Below are 22,103 nucleotides of genomic sequence, written 5' to 3' on the forward strand. Positions count from 1 at the left end.
GACTGGACTTAGAAGGGCAAAGTTCACAGAGCATCAGTACCTGCAGCTTTGAATTGTGGTTCTCACAGAGCAGCTGTAGGTAACGCAGGATTGGTTTCATGATAGATACAGCCGGGCTCATCTGAGTGTCTTCCGATGCCTCCTCAGTACCGATTATCTCACTGTTTTGGCCGAGGCCTTCAAGGTCAGGGTCCAGCTCTTTTCTGAAGGCTGAGAAGGCCTTTGAGGTCACTGAGGAGGCTTCTTTTAGCTGCCCTCGCATGTCGTCCCTCATGTGAAGCCCAGAATCTTTCCCTACAAAGAAAGGATTTATTGAAAAAAAAAAAAAAAAAAAACACACACACACACACACACAAACAGACACACAACACGATTCACTGTTTAACTGCAGGGCAGGAGCAAATTGCTTCCATTCATAAGTGCGGCAATTGTATTCAAGAGAAATTGATATGTGTGTATATATATATATTTATTTATTTACAGACATTCACTGACAAGCAGGCAACAATTTAGTGGGTTTCTGTAGCATAAAAACACTCAAACTTGATACAATGGCCTTTTGATAGGATTGCAATGTGGGCTGTCACATGCTTCAGACATGTGACTGCTTAAACTGGGAACAACAGTTTCAACAGAAGTCAGCAGAGCTACAAAAATCATTGTGGATTTATCCACTACAACTGTTTTAAACTAAACTAAACTTGTAGACCTCAAACACTGTAAAAGCATTACTTTTTTCCAGTCTGTGGCTTTTTAATTCGCTCTTTCTATGGAAATGCCTGGATGTGCTGAGGACGTGAGCCTCATGACTCAGTATTGCACTTTTAAATCCTCATCGCTAGGTACCTCTGACATTATAACAGAGGTGATTCACTTCTAATGAACTTTGCTTACTTACTTTCAGCCTCCCTTTGACATTTTGACACAGTGGTTAGCTGCATTTTGAGCTCACAAACGTTATCTGGACATTATGTGGTGTTTTTGCTCTAATAAGTCAATAATGTGAAAAAAATTAAAAATACACCATCACCGAACGGTACCTTTTTTAACCCTGATACTACTGACATCACTGTCATCGTCCCTTCTTTTGCAGGTGACTTCAAACATGTTGACTGACACGGTGGCTCGAATCTCCTGCTGGGCCAAACGCATGCGGTCGTAGAAAACCTTGAAGAACCTCTCGGACTTTTTCTGCTTGTTCAGTTGGCTGTAGAATGAGTTCTAGTTGGGAGCAAAAATGGCCATGAGTATACTTCTAAAACATGTGGAGGAGAAGTACAGGATTCGTGTATCTGTGAAGCCAACCTGTATCTGTGTGTTTCCACCCCTGAGAAGGGCAATGCCCAGCTCGATGCTCTCCTTAAACAGTCGATCATTCTTGGTGTTGACGATGAGTTCAATTACCATCTCTGTTGCCCCAACATTGTCCAAAAGACACTGAATATCCGAAACAGTGGTGGCTGGCTTGTCAGCGTCTACCATGGGAGAACCTCCTGCAATGATGTAGAAATTTAAATTCTAGCTTCTGCTTCTCATGCTCTTTCTGAGTTAGTCTCATGTATGTTGCCTGGTTATTTTTGTGCTGCTGCTCTCCCTGCCTCTGGCTTTCCATGCATGCACATACCATATATAAATAATTGTAGATAGAAATAATCTCTTTTTGAGAAATTGAACAGGAAAAACTTTACAAATGTTTGATTATTTGTTATGCTCATCTACTATATTCCACACCTGCCTGGACCGAATATTTGTGGGATGCATTATAAACCTCTTATGTCTGCCAACAATTGTCAAACAGCATACTGCCTAAGAAACAGAGCACTGTCATTTTAGTTCCTGTTGTTTCCTCGGCTGTGAGTAGTTATTGCAGCATCTACTCAGTTTATTTGGGGTTCTCGGTACCTCCAGGTGACTGCTTGACAAAGCCACCAGATGAGCTGTTTCCACTCCCGAGCTCTGACTTGGAGAGGAGCTTTTGATTTCCAAAGTAGCGTGTGAGGAGAATCTTTCTCAAGTCGTTTCCCTGTGGAGACAGAAATCATAATGTTAAATCCATTTAAAAGTCTGACTGAGTATGAGCTTTAAACTAGGAAATTCACACATATTTAATAGATTTTGATAAAGCTTTTTTTCCCCTTTACAGAAAGGGAAAGAGGAATAACTATAAAAATGATCAAAATGAAGGACAAATCTTAAGAAGGGAACATTTGTGGTAAGGTGCATTCATTGGCATGAAATCCATCCGATCATCTCTCAGAGGGCTGAGCAGATTTCATCTCATTTCACCTAATAGGAATCATCGCCATCATCCCATGACACATTTCTGCCTTGATGGAAGCAGTGGTTTGCAGTATGACAATGCTCTTATCAACAAAGAAATTGGAGCTTGAGAGAGCATGACGGTTATAATGTTGTCCAATATCTTGATCCTATCTGAGCATTTATGAGAGATTCCGAGATAGCAGCCAGGGTGTGTTTGGAGAAAAGCAACCATAAATGATGACAGATGTTACTTTTATTTTTAGTTAATATTAGTCGGCAATGAAAGTCTCCAAACAGTTCAATTTTTAAACTGACATGATGAACCGCTGATCTTACCCCAAACTTTTTGGGATGAGGCTAGTTTTCCCTCTCTTATTGTGCAAAATAGGACCACACTGTGCTTCTTTCTTACACACACACACACACACACACACACACACACACACACACACACACACACACACACACACACACACCCCGTGTGCACATAAGCATGCAAGTGAAGACAAGTGGAAAAAGGTTATACAGAATGTGGTCATTTGCATGCAAGGATTACTGATGCATATGTATAAAGTAATGCATTGCACAACACCAGCTTGCCTCTAGCAGCTCATTTATTTAATAACTGCATTTATTTTCTTTCGAATAAACATCTCTCTGTGTCTGCGACATTTGACGCAGATGAGCAGAAATGAGATTAAAAGATTCACGGCGACAATCGCCCTTCAGTGGTTGTGTAATCAAAGTGTGTGATTGGCAGGTGGATGACTTGCATTGTACATTTCACAACCTATTTTTAAAGAACAACAGGGAGAGCGATGGATGGATGAAAAGAAGGAAATATAAAGGGAAGATAAAGTATGTATGAACACTACATGTGGTCAGCACCTGTTTCTATGGTAATCCAACAACGCATCAAGGCCTTGTTTCATGACACCTTACCACTGGTATTGATCAAAAGACTTCAAGAAGAGATGGGTAAGGGGTGGAGTTAAAATTAATGGGCTGTAAGCAGCCATGTATGGTTTCCATGGAAACGTGTTAGCAGGCTAGCAGAAAGGCAGGTGCCTGTCAAAATAACAACTGAATACACTTGATGTGTTACACTCTGCTTGTGCCAGGTTAGACCCCCCTTTTGCCATCAGAACTCCTAATTTTTCATGCTATAGATTCAGCAGGGTGCTGGAAACATTGTCATCATGATGCAACTCTCCTGTTCCTCCTAGTCCCAAAGGTGCTCCATGTGATTGAGATCCGGTGACTTTGGAGACTATTTGTGTACAGTGAACTAATTGTCATGTTCAAGAAACCAGTCTGAGATGATCCGAGCTCTGTGGCATGCCACATTATTCTGCTGTGAGAAGCCATCCGAAGATTGGTGCACTGTGGTCATTAAGGGATAGACATGGCTAGAAATAGTACTCGGGTAGGCTGTGGTGTTAAACAAATTGTTCCTAGAGCCTAGAGTGTGCAAAGAAAATATCCTATACTACTAGACCACCACCACAAGCCTTAACTGCTGATACGAGGCAAGATGGACCCATGCTTTCATGTTGTTTATGCCAAGCATACAATGTTTAGCCAATCTTCTATCGTCAGATTTTAGTTAACCTGTGCAAATTGTAGCCTCAGTTTCCTGTTTTTAGCTGACAGGAGTGGCACCCAGTGTGGTCTTCTGTGGCTGTAGCCCAACTGCTTCGATGTGCTTGATGTGTTTTGCGTTGTGTATAGGTTGGTTGTAGGGACACAATTTTGGCTTCCCACATTTAAACACAGACAGTCTTGAAAATGTGTTATTTAAATCGAACGCAAAGCAAAAACAAAATGAGGCACTCCCCCACCTGACTAAATCAGCGCTGAACCACATCCAATCACAACTGTTCACTGCATTACGAAGCCTGAAGCTTCCTGGACTAGTCTAGACCGATAACACAATGTAAAAAGACAGATATATTAAAAAAATCGAATGACTGACATAGTAGAAGGTGAAGAGCTTAGCAAAGCGGATTTAGGGTTAGTGACATTGACCAAGAAGAGATTATATACAAAGAGTGTTGTAGAGTTGTTTCTGTGCCACAAAGCAACACAACTAACATAACCAGCGGCCTGAAAACTTACCACCAAATAATTAGTATAATTAATGCATGAAGGACAAGAGAAGCAATGCAATGGTTGCTAACCTGAATTGCTCAACATCAACACAGACATTCATAAAAGTGAGGCTGTATGGCACACCACTTTGCTAACAAAGATGTACTGAAATCACTAACACAAAGCGTTCACTAAACATTTTTACTATTGAAAGCTTCAGGAATGCATTTGGGGGGTTTTCAAGATGGAAAAACTTGCAAAATGTTGCAGGAGAAAAAGAGATAGATCTCACAACAGTAAATTACTATGCTACATCACTCATGCAGGTCCAACAAATTTAGTTTTCTTCCAAGCGATGCACCGAATTTACGCAAACGAGGATACATTTTCTTTTGATGCAAAGATTTGTAAATGAACAGGAATGTAGCGCAACTTGGATGCAAAAACAGTGTTATGTTTAAGTGAAAGATAAATTTTTTTTTTGCTCTGTCAGTTTTTTGTCAGTTAATTTTGACAATAATCGCACAGCCCTACTTGATTGTAATGAATCAGTATTTGTTGCCTTCCTATCAACTTGAAGCAGTCTGACCATTCTCCTCTGAGCTCTGGCATCAGCAGAACAGTCTCTGTAATCGCTCTGGGTGGTTGTGCAGAAAAAGTCACCTATATCGCCATTTCTCTCCATTCTGATGCTCCGTTTATAATAATAATGATAATACATTTTATTTATAGGCGCCTGTTGAGGATCCTCAAGGTCACCTTACATTAGTACAACAAAATAAAAACATAAGATAAAGTATGTAAGTATAAAAGCTAAGTAAGATAAAAATAGACTAAGACGGAGTCATGGTGAAGAATATGCAATTCTGAATGGATGGGTTTTAAGACACAATTTAAAAGTAGAGAGAGAGTTTGTAGTCCAGAGATCCAGTGGAAGTGCAAAGACTTCCAAAGACTCAGAAGGAAAGTCAGAAGGACGTAAGATTGAACATCGGGCAGGTTGCCATCAGGTCGCTGCCACATGACTGGCTGATGAGATATTTGCATTACCAAGCAGCTGAACAGGTGTACCTAATAGTTTTGAATATATGTGATCATTTTTAGGCTGTAATTATGCAACCTTTAGGCTATAAAATAACTAAAAGCTGAAATTGTTCATTAGGTGTTAACATTAATTAATTCAAAGTTTAAGTAAAAGTTCTGACTCCTGCTTCAATAATGTGAATATTTGGTGCGTGCTCTGAACGATTAGTAACAACCAATTTCTTTCTTTAACTGTCCTTTTAGTTTACTTATATTGTAAATCTTGTTTTATATTTGGTACTTTTAATTCTTTTTATGTAGCTTTTATGTTGAATCATCTATGAAGCACTTTGAACTGCGTCAACCTTCATGAAAGGTCCTATACAAAGAAGGATTGATTTATTCACTGACTGGCATTGTTGGTTAGACAAGTCACCTCACCTCACCTGACCTACAACCCTATAGACATTTAATGGAAATTTTTCCCATTCCATTTATCCTAATACTTGCATGAAAATAAATGCATTTCCTTTATTATACATTTCAGAATTTTGCAGTTTGTGACTGACGCACCAGCAGTTCAGCAATTGTCTGGTCTCTTTGTTCCTTTGCAAGTTTCCCTGCTGTGATTGTCACACCTCCTTTAAAGCTGACACATACAGCTAATTAGTATTCAGATGTATATGACTCATTTGTGTAGCTGCCATTGTAAGTTGCAAGTAGTTGCTTCTTATAAAATTTTGGGTGCATTTGGATGTGTCAAATGTAGTGTGGTTCATCCAAAATGAAACTGAATTATCAAGCAGAAATAATGGGATTTCTTTTTTTCTTTTTTTTTTAAAAAAAGCTCCAAACTGCAACCTTAAAAAAGAAAAGGTCTAATTATACAATATCAAGGCATCAGGCAAACGAGGTACCTCTATGTCTCATCACAGAGGCTGGCCAGATACAGTTCAGCTAAGCATCCTCAAACTAAGTGTACCGAAGAGCAAAGATGTGGATGAGCACGTGTAGCTGATGCTCCCTGTGTCAGTAAACACTCTATCTCATCTGCAGTCAGCAGAGACACTTGTCTGCCTGCACTGTCTGGCTGAGATGTCTCACAGAAACACAGACACACACCCACATAGACACACACACGCACGTACACACACACGTGCACGCACACACTTCTTGAACTGAAGGTGAGGATCCATTGAGTCAGTGTCTCTCATTTCCACACACCACTACACAGACACAATCCCAGTGCATCTCCAACCTCAGCACTACACTCTATAAGGCAATGCATCCCACTGCATGCTCCCTTGCAAACTAAACATGTTTGACTTTCCCCTTTTCCCTCTTGTAGGGAGAAGTTGAAAGGTGGGGGTGGTGACAGGTTTTTGGGGGGATTTTTTTGTCTCCCTTCTGGGTGATGCAGTGTGCTGGCACACACTGCAGCCAGCACACTGCTAGGTCTGCAGAGAGAAAGGAGAGGATAGAGGAAGCAGGATGGCAGTAGAGAAGAGTCAGCCCTGCCTGACTCATCTGCTTGTTGCTGCATTGACAAGAAAAACTCTAGTCAGGTGATGTAAGAGCCGAGAGAGAGAGGGGGGGGGGGGGGGAGCAAGAGAGAGAGAGAGAGAGAGAGAGAGAGAGAGAGAGAGAGAGAGAGAGAGAGAACTGACAAAAGTAAGAGGAGGGTGGCAGGAGGAGGAGGAGAGGAACAAACAAAACCTAGCAATGAGCAGACAGTCGTGGTGTTTTAAAATGTGCACCGGCACGCCACACTGCGGCTCTGGTGTCCAAGCTGAGGATGAGCTGCTGATCCCCACCTCCAGCTTCACTCCCCCCCACCACCTCTCGCAGCTCTGCTGTCTACAGATTCCTGTAACTCCGGTGAGAAGCATGGATAAAAAGACACCGCCTGTTCTGTGCTTCTTTAGGTGGTCTGAAAACTCATGCAGGCATCAGAGGGCAGTAGCAGCTGTAAACCAGGACATACACTGCCTGGATGGAGAAGTTAGAGCTGCTGAGCTCTGATAAGGTCAACTGCAGCAGCGTGTCAGGCAGTGCAGGAGGACAATGTTCCCCAAACAAGGTTGAGATGAGAGGGGTGGAAGACTAACAGTCTTACTTTTTTCCTCCACAGAGGAATCCGAGTCGGTCTTTTATGAACAGAATGACTCAAGCACACAGTGGCATAGCACAGTTTCCCCACAGGCTGTGAGAGACCAACAACTTCACCATCACAAAGCTTATGTTACTTCAGTCAATACACTGATCAGTACAGTGTCAAACTGAAAATCTACCTTCTGTTATACAAAAACTCAAAGGGAAATTCGATCTTATCATGTACAGTTTAAAAGCACGCGCTGCATGCAATCTAATAAAAATTTCTGTTGTCTCTAAGGCGAGCTTGGAGCTGAAGGAGAAATGAAAAGCTTAAAGTGGGAACCTGTCATAATAAAATCCATATCAATATGTTTTATAAAGTGTTTTCTCCAAGATATTTATTCTTTTTTAAAAAGAAAATAAATTAAAATGTATTTCATTATTTCACATTTTTCTGCTATTCTACCACAAACACAACAGGAGCGCAGATGAAAAACAAAACACGAGGGAACATAGGGTGGTGTGCAACTGCCACCCATAACTGAGATCACTGGGTTCATCATTCTTTGGTGAAATTGTGGCTGGATGAGCTCAGGATTACCTAAAACTCTTGCCATTAGTCAAGTCCATTAGGGTGAACCATGTCTGCATATTTGCATTTCATCCCATCTCTTTTACCTGCTGCTGAATATGACATGTTCAGAAGTAGCTGTGGAGCGCTGCGTGCAAGGCCAAGAGGTTACAAATGGTATCTGGAATCCTGGAAGACACACGCATCAAGTGGTGCCATTTATGATTTCAAGCTGCAGTTCCACAGCGCATGAAATGCTTTTACCCAACAAACAAGCACATCAGCAAAACAAATTAAGCCCACATGTGAGAGCAATTGGTGAGAACGATTCAGGGAAATACAAGCATAAACAAGTAAACAAGCATTCAGTAACAGGTCTGCTTTAGGGAAGGCCTGACTTTTAACCAGCGGGTTTACGGTGGAAGTGTTATGTGTTATTCACTAATATCATTATGTACTGATTGAGTTTATTAAGGAGACTATGATGCTGAAGATAAGCTGACTGGCAAACAAGGCTCATCTGTTTTGCCTGCCTCACTGGAACTCGGGCAATTTAGTCGACATAAAAAGGCAAGCATGGGGAAAACATAATAATTTTTGAGAGCTTATGTTTCAGCCATGAGGCTTCTGAAAAATTACATCAGCATAAAAATAAGATTACATTTGGCAGAATCACTCATGGTTCTCAGAGAGCATGGGGCCATCTGATTTTTGTGATCCACGGACTTTGAGTCTATCAATTGCAGCGGATCAAACTTTTCCCTTATTCTAAGCTGCTGGTTACTGATGACACACCCTCGAGACGCTGACGTTTATTTTTGAGAGACAGAGTAAGGAATATTGCATTTATTCCAATCAAATACGGTTCAGGTGCTCAGATCCTTCTAAGGATAAATGGTTAATAAAGCATTTTTTTGTCCACCCTGTAATAAAAGGCTTTAACAGAGGTGTGAGCACATGTGAGATACCATGACATAAGAAATGAATCAAAAACTGAAGCAGATACTGAACGCTAACTGAAACACACAGTGTTCTTCACCAGACTCTTGTTTGTCTTGAGTATTATATCATCACTGGATGGTTTGTGTCGTGTTGTCCACCAGCTATGAGCAATAAACACAAACACAATTTCAAATTCATGTCATTCCGGCTCTTTTCTTGTCATGTGCCTCTCAGACTACAAGTGACCTAACAACACACTATGAACTTGTGAAACTCTGTTTACACTGAAAACCACTGAGATTCATAGAAACACTTAGATACCATACGTAGGTAACTCAAAACCTCAAAATTCCTGCATGCTAAAAATAAAGACAATCTCTTTTTAGAAAATCTCAAAGGTAAATAATCTCATTGCACACATAATACATTTGTTATGTTGCTCGTGTCAAGGTAAATCAGTGATTTAAAAGTAATTTTTCAGCCAGAACTAAACAAGAAAGGAGTCCGACAAATGAACGTGATGGTCTAGTTTCAAGCATTTTCAACTTGCAGATTTTATAAAGCTACACAGGGTTAAAAATAATTATCCACCCATGTTCAAGGTTTTATAAGAACAACTGGAGCAACTGAAATATTTTTGCTCAACCCACAGGAAGATTATTTCTAAGTTCAAATAAGTATAATTCAGTGTTTTAGATTCTAGAAGGATATCTTCTTGCAGTACAAGTGAAACTTTCTCTCTGTCTCTCTCTGCTTGGAACTAAAAGAGTTCAGCAGGCATCGTGCTCCAGTTCTGGAGGCATCTCTACATGGTGTACACAGACCTCCAGCGCCCAGTCACGGCCAGACTAGACAAAACAACATGTTCTAATCCCTCATCGCCATGGAAACCAAAGCATAATGCTCCCCTAACAGACACCTGGCTGATAGATCGAGGGAAGCAAGGGCAAGAGGAACTGAGTAGAACCTCCTCAGCACAAGTTCACGCAGCAAAATAAACACTTTTTTTGTATTAGATAAGTTAAACTTCACAAATCAAAACTATTTTGGTTAGACCTCTGCAATCTCCAACTTTCTGACTCAACTCAGCATGCTGTCTCAGCCAGAGTCCAGCCAAAGGTCAACCTTTACAATGTACGCATGAGCTCACGCAGCTCTCTGCCTGCCTGACCCTCTCCACCTAGAAAACCTAAAGGCATGGTCCATCATGATTCCCATCAGACAGACAAACAAGGAAAGGCCTGCAGTATGAGCTCACGCAGGGCAAGCCAGCATGACACTGCATGCCTGGGAGTGTGTGTGAGTCTGAGTCCTTGCATCTACGTGTGCGTTTGTGTGTGATGCGCTTAGCATCGAGAGGGTGGTAATCTGTAAATCTGCTTTGCCTTGGGCAGGTGGTGTGAAACTTGGCAAGCAAGACAGAATGAGAGACAGACCGACATCGTGTGAATGACAGATGAGTGTGATAGAGAGAGGAAAAAGAAACCACGTGAGAGTGGTTTAGATTATATAATTAGCTGGTTTTTTATTCCTATGTCACTTGTTTACATACTTATGCATACGTCTATATCAATTTAAAAAATATCTTAAATACAGGCTAGTAAAAGTTTAATCACAGGCTGCTAACATTTGTAACTGCAAGGATTTAAAAAAATATCTTATTGCTAACAAATCCCTGAAACCAGCAACCAGCTGATCCTATTATGAAGTATTCTCTGTGTAGCCGAAGGCGTTTACATCCTTCTCTTTCAACAGCCTCCCATTATTGGCGAAAAAAAACTATTAAAAAACACATGAGCGTTTCCTTGCGTTGTAAATACTGGCTGGCATCAAATGTGTGCCATTAAAATCTACAGTGCTCAGCAGTTTTGGAGAATTGCTTCACTTCATTAAAGGAAAGAAAAGCGCAGATCATTAGGTTTTCTATTTATTTATTTGTTTATTTTTATAAGTAGTCCTGACTGATATCCACCTTAGAAAAGGAAAGAAAGCTAAATAAATCACTAAACTTTTTACCCCGAACAATACAACACAGACTTCCTGAGGGCAAGTGAGAGCACAAACATTTAAAGTGGCCTTTTACTGACAGCCAAAACAAGTGACATGCAGCAGCCAGAGCCAACACATCTCTGTGCAGTTACTGCAGATCTTGCCCTCTCTGATCAAGGCAAACACCTGAGCAGGGCCTGGGTGGGAGCAGGTGTGAGCGAGACAAAAAAAATAAAATTATAATACTCAGGCGGGCAGACAGACTGCCACAGACTAAGATAAAGCGTAGAGGGAGCAAAGGAGGAAGACAGCGGCAGCAAGCGGACAGGAGAGTGAGAGTAAGCAGGGAGGGAGGGAGAACGTGGTGGTACACGTGACGCTGGCTCAGCCACTGCAGGCTGTTACGTAAGCGCACCCCCTGCCCTGTCTCCTCATGGACTGAGCAGACTCTGCTTCTCTCCAATCCCTATCCCTGCAGCCGCTGCCCACTTTTTTTTCTCTTTCACTCACATGGCTCCTCACATGGCTGCTTCCCTCGCTCCCTCAATGACTCTCCCTCCATCTCTTTCACTCACTCTCCTCCACCCACTCATTGCACCCCAGGGGAGCCACCAACCTCTACTGCCTTTGCTGTCACTCTGTCTCTCTCCTTCTGTTTTTGTCTGTCTGCTTGCCTGCCTGCCTCCCTCTCTCTCTCATTATTTCCATCAATCGTTTTTCTCTCTCTCTCGTGCAGTAAGGCTGCAGCTCCACACTCAGGGCTACGCGGATATGACAAAGAGAGGCCGCAAATACATGCTCGAGCACACTCATGCACACCTACACAAACTGACATTTCACATATCGTTACCGCACTGTCTGGCTTCTCCAAGCCGCTTTTAAAAAAAGTGACTGTTTTTCCACTTTGAATTCCTCTTATCTTGTTCCACACAACTGTTGAATCATTTGCCTTTCAAATAAAAAAAATAAAAAAAGCGCTCCAAAAAAACAAAAACAAAAAAAAAACACACATAGCTTGGCTGACTGACACACAATACAAACACAAAAAGGAAAAGCAAAACTCTGACTCCTCAAGCAGCTGGAAGTCAAACAAGTTGCCGTGTACTATATTGAGCAACGTAGTCCTGACAGTATTAGTAATACCATTATACTGAAATAGAAGGTAAAAGAACATACATTTGTTCTGCTTTAATAAGCTGTGCCTTAAGTGGACTAATAATAATCACATGCATGCATGAAACATGCAAACGTGCTTTCCTACCACTTTTCTTTAAAACAAGACAAATGGAGCTGCAAACTGAGCAAAGCAGTGGACGATTAAAACAGGCCATGTCATGTTTTTGTGCGAACTGATAAAAGGTCTTTTACAGGAACGGTGCATCCTGTGTGAACTTCAGACTGGCACCTTCTCTCGCCACACAGCTGGAGCAAGAAGTAATTACAGGCTTGATGTTTTTGTACTTTGGCCCTCACCTTCCACCCCTGTCAATGTGAACAAACATGCGCGCTCTCGCACACGTAGCCACCTCTTTGAGTCTCCTCTACACAAATTTGCGTGTCATCCTACCAACTCTAGTCATTCACTTCCCGGGCCTCTGGCTGAGAGGGAGGTGCAGCAGGACAGGGGCTCCTGTACCCCCAACTCGCTGCAGTATTGATTTGTTTGTTCAGTGCGTTCCCCCACCACCACCTCCTCCTTCCTTTACTTCCTCCTTCCTTTTCTCCCTCTCAGTGTGAGTGTGTCCTCAAGTGCCTCCCTGCCTTATGTAACACAGAAAGGCCCACAGCATACTGATGAAGGGGAGTCTGGGCTCTGGGCTGACAGACCTGAGAGAAAACAAGCACTACGCTGCACTGCTATAGGAGCACAGCATTGCCAACACATGAAGTTGAGGATAAATCCAAAGCAAACTTTTGGATGTTCTCACTCACGTAATGTAATTTGTATGCAAAGGTGAATGTGACATCCTAAAACCATTCACTTGGTGAACTTGTTAAAGTCACCTAAAGTGTCATGTACTCACAGATTGCTCAAAGCTTTCCTTCTTTTCCAGCATCTCTCTGAGCGTCTTCAGGATCTTCAGACACAATTTATCCTCTTTGTCCATCAGCTTCTTGGTGTGTTTGATTAGTCTGGAAGAGCGATAAGAGTTGCTGCGTCATTTTGGTTTCTGGTTAATGCACTCGCTTGCTCACAAAACAAGGCCACGCTTTAATGATCACCGCAGGTGAAATCTCCCTCTCTCTGTTCCCAGAGGGTGTCATAGAGAAGAAATAGTGAGAGCACCCTCAGAGGTTTGATGATGTGTCTGAGTATTTTTTACAAAATGTATTTGTCAATTCATGCAGGCCACTGCCACAAATACTGACTTTTTTGCTACCATGCTCTCATTCACTTCATTTAAAGCTGAATGTGGCTCTATGCAATGACGTTCATTTATCATTTAAAGTGTGTTTTGCAAGTTTATTCTTTTTTGACTTTTCCAGCATCTACACAGCTGATAAAAAGGTGAAAAAAACATTGTCAAAAACTGCAAATAACTCCAAATACTAACTTAGTTATGCTGCTAGTTTTCCCAATGGTCAGACAAACACTTTAAAATGTGGCCTGCAGGCTGTCTTTGTTCTAAGGACAGTTTATAGAGAGCTGCTTACTTGGACATAAAAGCTCCACCCTCACAGCGTAAACGAGCAGGCTCTGGAAACAGCAGTTCTGGGCTGTGCAGAACATCCACCAGCACAGAAAACTCTGCCTGAACCTTTGGACTGAACTGCTCCTCCAGATGGGACACAACCCCCTGCACAACACAACAGATGCATTAAAAATGCTGCAGCAGAGACTGTAGTGCTGATGAGCATGCATGTTCATACATTACGTAATTTCAAGGGATGGCAATGTCAGTTTGTCAGGCCACTACTGTGACTATTGAAACTTTCTATATACCCAGAGGATAAATTCTAACAGCTTAGCACAGTCGTTAGATCAAAATGTTCATTTGCCTAATATTCCTTCTTGAGCATGTTGCACATTATCATAGACTCAAAGCACTGCAGTGTCAGAGCTGCTAGCATAGATGTAGACTCCCAGTGTTAGAATAAAGGTTCACCTGCAGCTTCTCTATGATGTTCTTATAGTCAGGCCCACCCAGTGGCTCCTTGCGAGGTCGTGTACGTGCAGAGATCCTCCAATCTTTAGCTGCCCGCTGCACCATATTACTATGGAACTTGAGAGACAAAGTGTTGACCTGGCTGTCCAGATCAACAGGGATGGCTATGGACCGTGCCTTAGCTGAAGGAAGAACACGTAGAACATGTAGGAGATGTCATTGTGAGCTTAACTTTACAGTCATGCGAAAAGGGAGGCTTTCACAGGACTCTATGCAGCCCTATGGAAAACTAAGCACACACCAAGTACTGCTTGCAAACGTCAATGGAGTGAAGCAACACTGTAAAAAAAAAAAAAAAAAAAAAAGAACGGGGCAAAATTCTTCCACAATGATGTCAGAGATTGTTAAAGTCATACAGAAACTAGTTACTTCAAGGTATAGCTGCTAAAAGCGGTTCCTCAAGCTACTGAGTCACAGGGTGTACTTAGTTTTTATAGGACTGCGTGGAGGTGTTGTGAAAGATCTCTTTTTCAAATATGTTTCAACCTCAAATGCAACCAAAGCCTAACTTTGGCTGATCCAGCAAAGGACAATGGAACTGTGCTGCACACGATTATGTCATATAATAAGTAAAATAAAAGGACAATTGAAAAGCAACATTACAGCAATAAATATTGGTAAAAATTCAGATCAGCATATGCACTGTAAGATATGGATTAAAACTTTTTAAATATACAGTGAATGTGAAGTAATGAAACCATCTCCTATCGAGGCTGAAGAGCAAAGTTGCATCACTCACCCACATCGGACAGTGTTTTGATACAACTCTCAATATTAGCCTTCTGAGCTGAGCTGAGCCATGTGCAGTTGTAAATCCGGAAGGCTGACTGGAGGAGCTTGATGAAGATAGACTGGTTTGTCTACATGTTAAATAAAAGAAGAAGAAGAACTAGCAGGATGCTTTAACTTAAAAAGGCATAACCACAGAGAAATACAGAGGAACAATCAGATGGCATGACTTGAAAATTGAATGTCTCTGAGGTCATTACTGCATTACTGCTAAAAAAAAAATAACTCAATCTTTATTAAATATGTTCACCATAAAGTTATCCAAATCCATGACATTTGCATGCTTGTCAGGGGTGAAGAGATACCTGTAGGTTAGAGTGATTAACAGAGAACTGAGAGCTGAAGAAACCCTTGACAATGGCCATCACCGTCTCCGTCACATACTTCTCCAGGGCTAGATCTGCATGGCTACGCTCCGTTGTAGTGTTGCACACCTAAATTACAAAAATCATGAAGAGGAATATGTCTATTATCATTTCTTATGCAATAGTCTTGACACATACACAGGCTCATAAGGAAAGAAAAAGAGGTGAATGAACCTGACTTACACTGGCCATGTCCACCAGGAAATTATCAAAGAGCTTCCAGATATGGGAGGAGGTGTAGATCTCCTTCATTTCGACCTCTGTGTCCACATAGCAGTGATTCACAAAGTTCACATAAGCAGTTTTGACCTTAGGGCGAGAAATTAGAAAAAGCAATGTCCAATTAGTTTTTGAAGGCACACAGCACTGAAACATAACCAAAAATGTCTTTACAGAAGGATGGCGATATTATTTATCTTTACCCTACACCTCAATGTGTATTCTTATTGTGTCGTAAAACTATCTGGTCACTACCTCTGGTATGCAATTCACATCAGTGACAACTTTAACAATGTCATCCAGCGGCAGCAGGGAATTGCATTTCAGCTCAGTGTAGACGTTCTTTCCCTCGGTACAGGCAGCCAGCAGCTCCACGAGTGTGTTATGATACGCCAGAGCTCCATACTCATCGGCCCGCTCCCGCTCAGAGCCCATCATTTGCAACAACACCTGGAAAGACGAGCGGTCGTTGTAGAACACCAGCACGTCCTCACCAGCGTTCACCAGCTGGAAACGCAAACAGAGAAGAACCCAAGAAGAAGAAAGGTTTAAGGAAGAGTCTCGCACACCGGCATTCATTTAAAAGTAAGCATCAAAAAAAACCTTTCAATTTATAATTGATTCTTTGTGTAGTGCGCAAGTATTCTCATCTTCTCAAGTTCAGTGAAAACCAAACATGAAATGTTATGATTAGTAATAACAATCTGTCACATGTTAAATTTAAATAACCAGTTAGATGAGTGGCTGCAGTTATTAAGAACAAACAATAAAAACAAACCTCTGTCATGACTTTGTCCTGACATTTCTTTACATATTTTGTATCAGCCTTCACAATGGTTTGCAAAAACTTGAGGTACTGAACATGTCTTCCGTGCGTTTCGATGCAGTGGACAAAATGATGGACCACCCGCTCACTGATCTCATTGCACAGCTGGTAGTTGTTCATAAAGATGTGGCGCATCGTCTCAGCTTCCAGCAGCTGGAGAAAAGCAAAAGTTGTGAAGATGATAACGTTCACTTAAACGGCACACTGAATCATTCATCAAAAGAAACCATACGGCTGTCGCACTACTAGAAAGAGGGCACCCAAAGGTATGCCAGCATGAGAAAAAGTGGAGCATAGTCATGTCTACACACCCCTGGAGTGAGGAAGAGGTTCAGCTGTTTATGTAGGAGAACTTGATTCTGATGGTTTCCTTTGCAAAAGTTTTGGAGAAATGTATGTGCCAGGGTCATGATGTCATTCATCTTGTCATCACTCTGTGAGAACATGGCACCGGGGAAATAAAAGATGATTAGAGAATCAGGAAGACATCCAGTAACTATGTTGCACACAGAGTGAAGCAGAAAATCATTGAACTGGCTGTTGTGTACACGGCTTACCTTCTCATAAGGGATCTGCAGCAGGTCCAGCACCACTGTATGAGCTCCCATGTTCTTCAGCAGCCTCTGCTGCTGCACGCGACTCTTCTTGTTGCCGTAACACAGCTTACTGAGCCGCAGCAGGATCTATAGATGAGACCCACAAATTTTTTTCTCAGATGCACAAGAGCCCAACAGACATTTTACAGGAACACACTTGAGATAAGGATGTGCAGCGCACCTCTTTTACTATTTTATAGTTGTTTGCCTTGTTACCGTCAATCTGAGGTTTACTTTCCCCATCCTGCACTGGGCTCAGAACAGCCTCCTGAGAGAGACATGAGACATGTGAAAACAGTTGTGCTCAATGTCCACTTTAAAACAGGTCTGTTTTTAATATGAAACAATCTTATCCCATCTCAGTGAGTTATTAAAGTGTGTTCAAAGACTTCCAGCACTCACGGAGATGCTCTAAAAATAACAGTAAAAATAAAAATTTGTCACACACAAGTGCCTAAATGCAGTTCCCTGTGAAGTCAGACATTTTTTACTAATTAAGCTAACAGAACAGTTGGACTTTTTCATTAGCTGTGAAGAAAAAACAACAATCATCGAAACCATTTACAGTGCAGAAGAATTACTGATGGCCCATTTAACACAAACAGTAATTTCTGAGAGAGCTGAAAATGTCATATCCAATTCTAAAACGTTACTTTTAGATGTTGCTTCTAGATGCTTTACTTTTAAATACGAGCACAGCACCTCAGTGTTTGGCTCTTTGGCCATCTTGGCAGCAAGTTCTTCACCGGTGTAGACTACACTCTTCTCCACCCACAGCTCTGACTTCTCAACGGTCAGACGCAGCTGGTCCAGATCCGACTTGATCTGCTTGTAGTTCTCTACATCCTGCTCTGACACGAGCAGCTGCACCTAAGACACACACGCGCACAATGAAGAGTCAGTCAGGGATATTCCTAAAATATGTATAACCAAAAGAAATTTCTATCTTCTAATAAGTCTATGTGTACCACTTTGGAGTCAAACTGGCTCTGAGGCAGTTTTTTTTTCATCTGAGGAATCTCTTAGTGATGCATTTTAGAGCTGTTGGCTCTTTAGAGAACACTCCTCCTCCAAACTGATTACATCAACCAGTACTGAAAAAAATAATCGCTTAACTCAGAAAGTGCAACTGCTTTGTTGTTACCTGTTTGAAGGCCTCCAGCACCTCAGATCTCTGACTGAAGTGTTTAAAGAGGAGCTGCAGAGACCCAGATACCAGTGGGGGGTAATCTTGCATGATGAGATAGATCAGAACCCTCAAAAATGTCCGGCCATCCTCACCGTCCAGCTCCACCGCGCTCCACTCAGAGCTGAAGTCAGAGCTGTGCATATTTAAATTTTAATTTGCTTTATCTGAATGTTTGAAAGCATATTAAAAAACACTGGCATACATTTCCTGTCTGTCTCTACTGTCAATCTAATAAAGGCATAAATGCCCTAACAAATCATGCGGAGTCAATAAATAGGCACATGTTCACCTACCTTTCTACAAACATGCTCTCTGCTTTTTGTACAATCTCATCTATGTCAGGTTCACAAGCTGAAGACAAAAATAAAATGAAAGAAAAAGTGACGTGAGCAGACTGCAGTAATTAACACAGGATAATGTAATAAATAACTTTTCTGCATTTGCACGGTAAGAGAGGAAAGTCTCACGTGTTATTGGAGGCACATCGGCCAAAGACGTCGAGCTGTCAGTTAAGGCCCTGTCCCCAAACGCTTTCTTGTAGATCGACAGTAAGTATGTGATCCTGTAATCCAACCTCACACTCAAGATGAACTGTCAGAAAAAAACAAAGTTCACAAAAAAAGTGTCAAGCACTGGAAAAAGAAAATGCAGCAGTGATGGTAAGCAGAACATATAGAAGTGCCACTGACTTGCAGGATCTCGATGATCTTTAGTTTTGTGTCCATCACCATCAAATCCTCATTTTCAGGCAGGAAGAGCACCTTCCCATAGCGTAGAGAAGGAGGAGAGTCAGGGAGGATGTGTGGCACACCTCGACTCATCACCATCTGAGTCATCATTTCACCAACACCGTGGATCGTTCGCAGGACATTGTTGCCTAAAGAAAATAAGATTTATACATGTCTCATTATGTGTTTGTGTGTGTCAAGTCAATTGAAGTTAGATTACGTTCATTAAAAGCTAGGAAAGTCAAGAGAAACAAAATGCTACACAGCTATGAAAAAGTATTTGCCTCTTCTTGATTTCTTAGTGTTTTCAGCATATTTGTCACATTTCACATCATAAAACTTTAAGCTATCCAAACCTACCTGCCCCATGTGAAAAAGTAATGAATAATAAATGAATTACTTTTTCACATATAGTCACATTAATGACAAATCATGAATTAACTGTGATAAACCCCTTTTTTTTTTTGGCAGGTATCGCAAACACTTGATTGCAGCTCTTGTTGCAAAGAGTGGCAAAACCAGTTATTAGGCTTAGGTGGCAATTGCTTTTTCACACAGGGCAGGTGGGTTTGGATATCTTTTTCTCCACTCAGTTAATTAAAATCATAATTTAAAAACTGCATTTTCTATTTAAACTGGTTATCTTTGTTTGATTTTACAAGTTGTTTAAAATATAAGGGGTGACAGATATTCTGAAAACCTATGAAAAAAGGAAAGGGGCAAAAACTTTTTCACAGCATCGTAGATGACCCAGATGTTTCTCCAGCTGAAGAAAAGTTAATATATAGTTAGTGTTTTCATGTCATTAAACCTCAACACCATTTGTATCTACCAGTCTGTTCACCAATCTTAAAAGTTTTAATTTTTGTTTAAATTCTATCTCCATTGCATGAGCAGATCTGTCATTTCCTCTGTTCTCTGCATTTTTTAAATTTAGATTAAAAAAAAAATTCAAAGACACACATACAGTAATTTAAACACATAACTGCACTAACCGCCAGCCTCTGGGCCTTTGCTGAGCTTGTTCAAGGGGCTGGCCGGGTACTGGACAAAATCCAAGATGGACAGCAGAGTGCGCGTGAGGCGCAGCAACTCACTAAAGCTATAAAAACCAAAGTAAACCAGATTTCGAGCCAGGTTCACCACCTGAAAGAGAAATCAAACATGATCCATCATTAAAACAACCCAATAAAACCAGTAAATGAAAAAAAAAAACATGCCAAAGTTATATCTGAAGTTTTGTTTATCCTACCTCCAATGTGAGTTCATTCTTAGCTTTTTCCTCAAAAGGATGAGCCTGGTTTAGCACATCCTTAAGATATTCTTCCACAAACTCCATAGTTGGAGCAAACTTCTTCTTCATTTCCTCCGTTGAGCTGTCAGTTGACTCATACTCAAACCTGTTGAAGCCATTAAAATCTACATGTAGTCACTCACAAATTGTACTTGTAAACACATATAACCCAACACGTAGATGCTCACTCATTAATGTTGATCTTGGAGGGGATCTCGGTCCAGAGGCGGGCATAGCGCACAGGAACCACGGACTCCTGTGGGTCACGATCCACATGCATATGCAACATGAGGCGGCAAAAGGAGGCTCTGAGGTTGTAGGGCAGGCAGTCGTCATACATGCACCGCAGGAGCAGATCCACAGATAGCTGACTGGAGATCTGGTTGATGGCTAGGTACTGTCGGTCTAGACACATTTTAGCAAACAGGTTTAACTGGTATCTGTGGAGTAGAAGAAGAAATTGTCAGAAAAAGGGGAAAATGGTTTCTGTGCACGCATTTGTGGAACTGAATGTTAAAGAGACCTGTAGTAGGTAATGATCTCGGCATCACACTTGTGGCTGGCCTTAGCATCCTGGGCCATGTGGCGGATGGATTTGCCATGAGGCTCCTTGTTGCTGTCGATCCAATAGAGCCAAACCTCCTCCTCCTCCCCCTCTTCTTGTATCAGAGAGGACTCCAGGTTGCTGGACTCTATGTTTGAGATTAGTCTTGGAAGGATAAAGGAGCGAGTGAGACATTAAGTAGTAGCTAGAAAAACTGCTCACTTTACACACTGACGTAGAGCTGCTGCTGCTGAAAATATACATTTCACAAGAGGTAGATGCTCTGGAGGAAACGGCAGTCTCGCACGCTGTGCAAAGGCATCACATATTGGAATTTTTTTATTTTTTTTTAATGGTTCGGGACATTTTAAAATATAACAATCACCAGGTGTGACTCACTTGGTCTGGATGAGGATATCTGCATTGGAAGGATTCAGCATGAATTTACAGATAAGCTCTTGTGTGATGGGGATGGCCATCTTGTTGGACACACAAAGATCAGACAAATAGTCCAGAAATCTGTGCAAAGCAGAGCAGACATGAAATGCCGAGGTTTGTTCAAATATATATTTACATTTAAGATTAACCAGTATATATAAAAATAGAAGAAATAAAAGATATCAAGTAAGTAAGCAGCAGCTGGAAGAAAGATTTGAACTAATTTAACACTTTTCCAGCATTTTTTCCCTCCATGTAATTGTTCCCTGGGGTTGTCTAATATTTGGGAGGTCTGCTTGACTGACCTGGGTTCTCTGTTGCGCCTCAGCAGGTTGACAAAGGTCTCAATCTCTCTGGCTGTAATGTGTTTTTCCAGCAGCTTGCGGTTGTTGTGCACCAGTGCAGTGATCGTGTCTTCAGCCAGAATCTCATACCCGATCTGAGACTGCATGATTGTGAATTTTTTGGCTATATATTCCTGCATGAGGAAACAAACATGCGTTTATCAGCACTCGTAATGCAGAACGTGGTGAAATAAAAGTGTGTGTGTATATATATGTGTGTGGGTGAGACTCACCAAAGGACTTTTGTTTTATTAAAATAAATAATAATAAATAAAAAACTGGATTTGCAATAAAATTAAAGAAGGGAATGTTTTCATACATTTTGCTGTTTTGATCATCATAGCACAATTGTTGACTGAATGTTGCCATGTATTTTTCTTTTTGAGACCTACTACTTCGATTGGGACCATTAACACATCAGTTGGGGTCCCCAATAGATTTTTTCAGACCATCTGGCAGAATCTATACTGGTTTCAGTCAAACGCCACCTCTATCCTTAGCTACCTCACATCTTATTGACACTGTTAATGACCCTGATGACAACTCAATGAAAACTCAATATCAGCTTGTATGGAGGCCAGGGAACAACTTTCCTGGCCTGAAAAAAAAAAAAATAAAATAAATCAACAAAG

The 22,103-nt window shown here is 41.3% G+C and overlaps 1 protein-coding gene across 2 annotated transcripts in view; it reads right to left on the reverse strand.

The window, feature by feature from the left end:
* The window catches only part of itpr2 (inositol 1,4,5-trisphosphate receptor, type 2), a 67,992-nt gene that overhangs the window by 30,619 nt on the left and 15,270 nt on the right, over nt 1-22,103 (reverse strand). For both annotated transcript variants that reach the window (XM_004563455.4, XM_076885671.1), the window contains 26 exons: nt 21,433-21,605; nt 21,089-21,208; nt 20,669-20,854; nt 20,334-20,585; nt 20,104-20,251; nt 19,847-19,997; nt 18,813-19,000; nt 18,591-18,714; nt 18,417-18,474; nt 18,079-18,256; nt 17,637-17,804; nt 17,116-17,202; nt 16,896-17,021; nt 16,650-16,772; nt 16,291-16,491; nt 15,768-16,019; nt 15,477-15,602; nt 15,234-15,362; nt 14,879-14,999; nt 14,080-14,261; nt 13,628-13,770; nt 12,997-13,105; nt 1,903-2,023; nt 1,306-1,493; nt 1,041-1,221; nt 41-294 (listed from right to left, as the gene is read on the reverse strand). In XM_004563455.4, the coding sequence (XP_004563512.2) occupies nt 41-294; nt 1,041-1,221; nt 1,306-1,493; nt 1,903-2,023; nt 12,997-13,105; nt 13,628-13,770; nt 14,080-14,261; nt 14,879-14,999; nt 15,234-15,362; nt 15,477-15,602; nt 15,768-16,019; nt 16,291-16,491; nt 16,650-16,772; nt 16,896-17,021; nt 17,116-17,202; nt 17,637-17,804; nt 18,079-18,256; nt 18,417-18,474; nt 18,591-18,714; nt 18,813-19,000; nt 19,847-19,997; nt 20,104-20,251; nt 20,334-20,585; nt 20,669-20,854; nt 21,089-21,208; nt 21,433-21,605 (4,089 nt within the window). The remainder of the gene's footprint in view (nt 1-40; nt 295-1,040; nt 1,222-1,305; nt 1,494-1,902; nt 2,024-12,996; nt 13,106-13,627; nt 13,771-14,079; nt 14,262-14,878; nt 15,000-15,233; nt 15,363-15,476; nt 15,603-15,767; nt 16,020-16,290; nt 16,492-16,649; nt 16,773-16,895; nt 17,022-17,115; nt 17,203-17,636; nt 17,805-18,078; nt 18,257-18,416; nt 18,475-18,590; nt 18,715-18,812; nt 19,001-19,846; nt 19,998-20,103; nt 20,252-20,333; nt 20,586-20,668; nt 20,855-21,088; nt 21,209-21,432; nt 21,606-22,103) is intronic.

This window comes from Maylandia zebra, linkage group LG7 (genome assembly GCF_041146795.1).
Source record: "Maylandia zebra isolate NMK-2024a linkage group LG7, Mzebra_GT3a, whole genome shotgun sequence".
Taxonomy (NCBI): domain Eukaryota; kingdom Metazoa; phylum Chordata; class Actinopteri; order Cichliformes; family Cichlidae; genus Maylandia; species Maylandia zebra.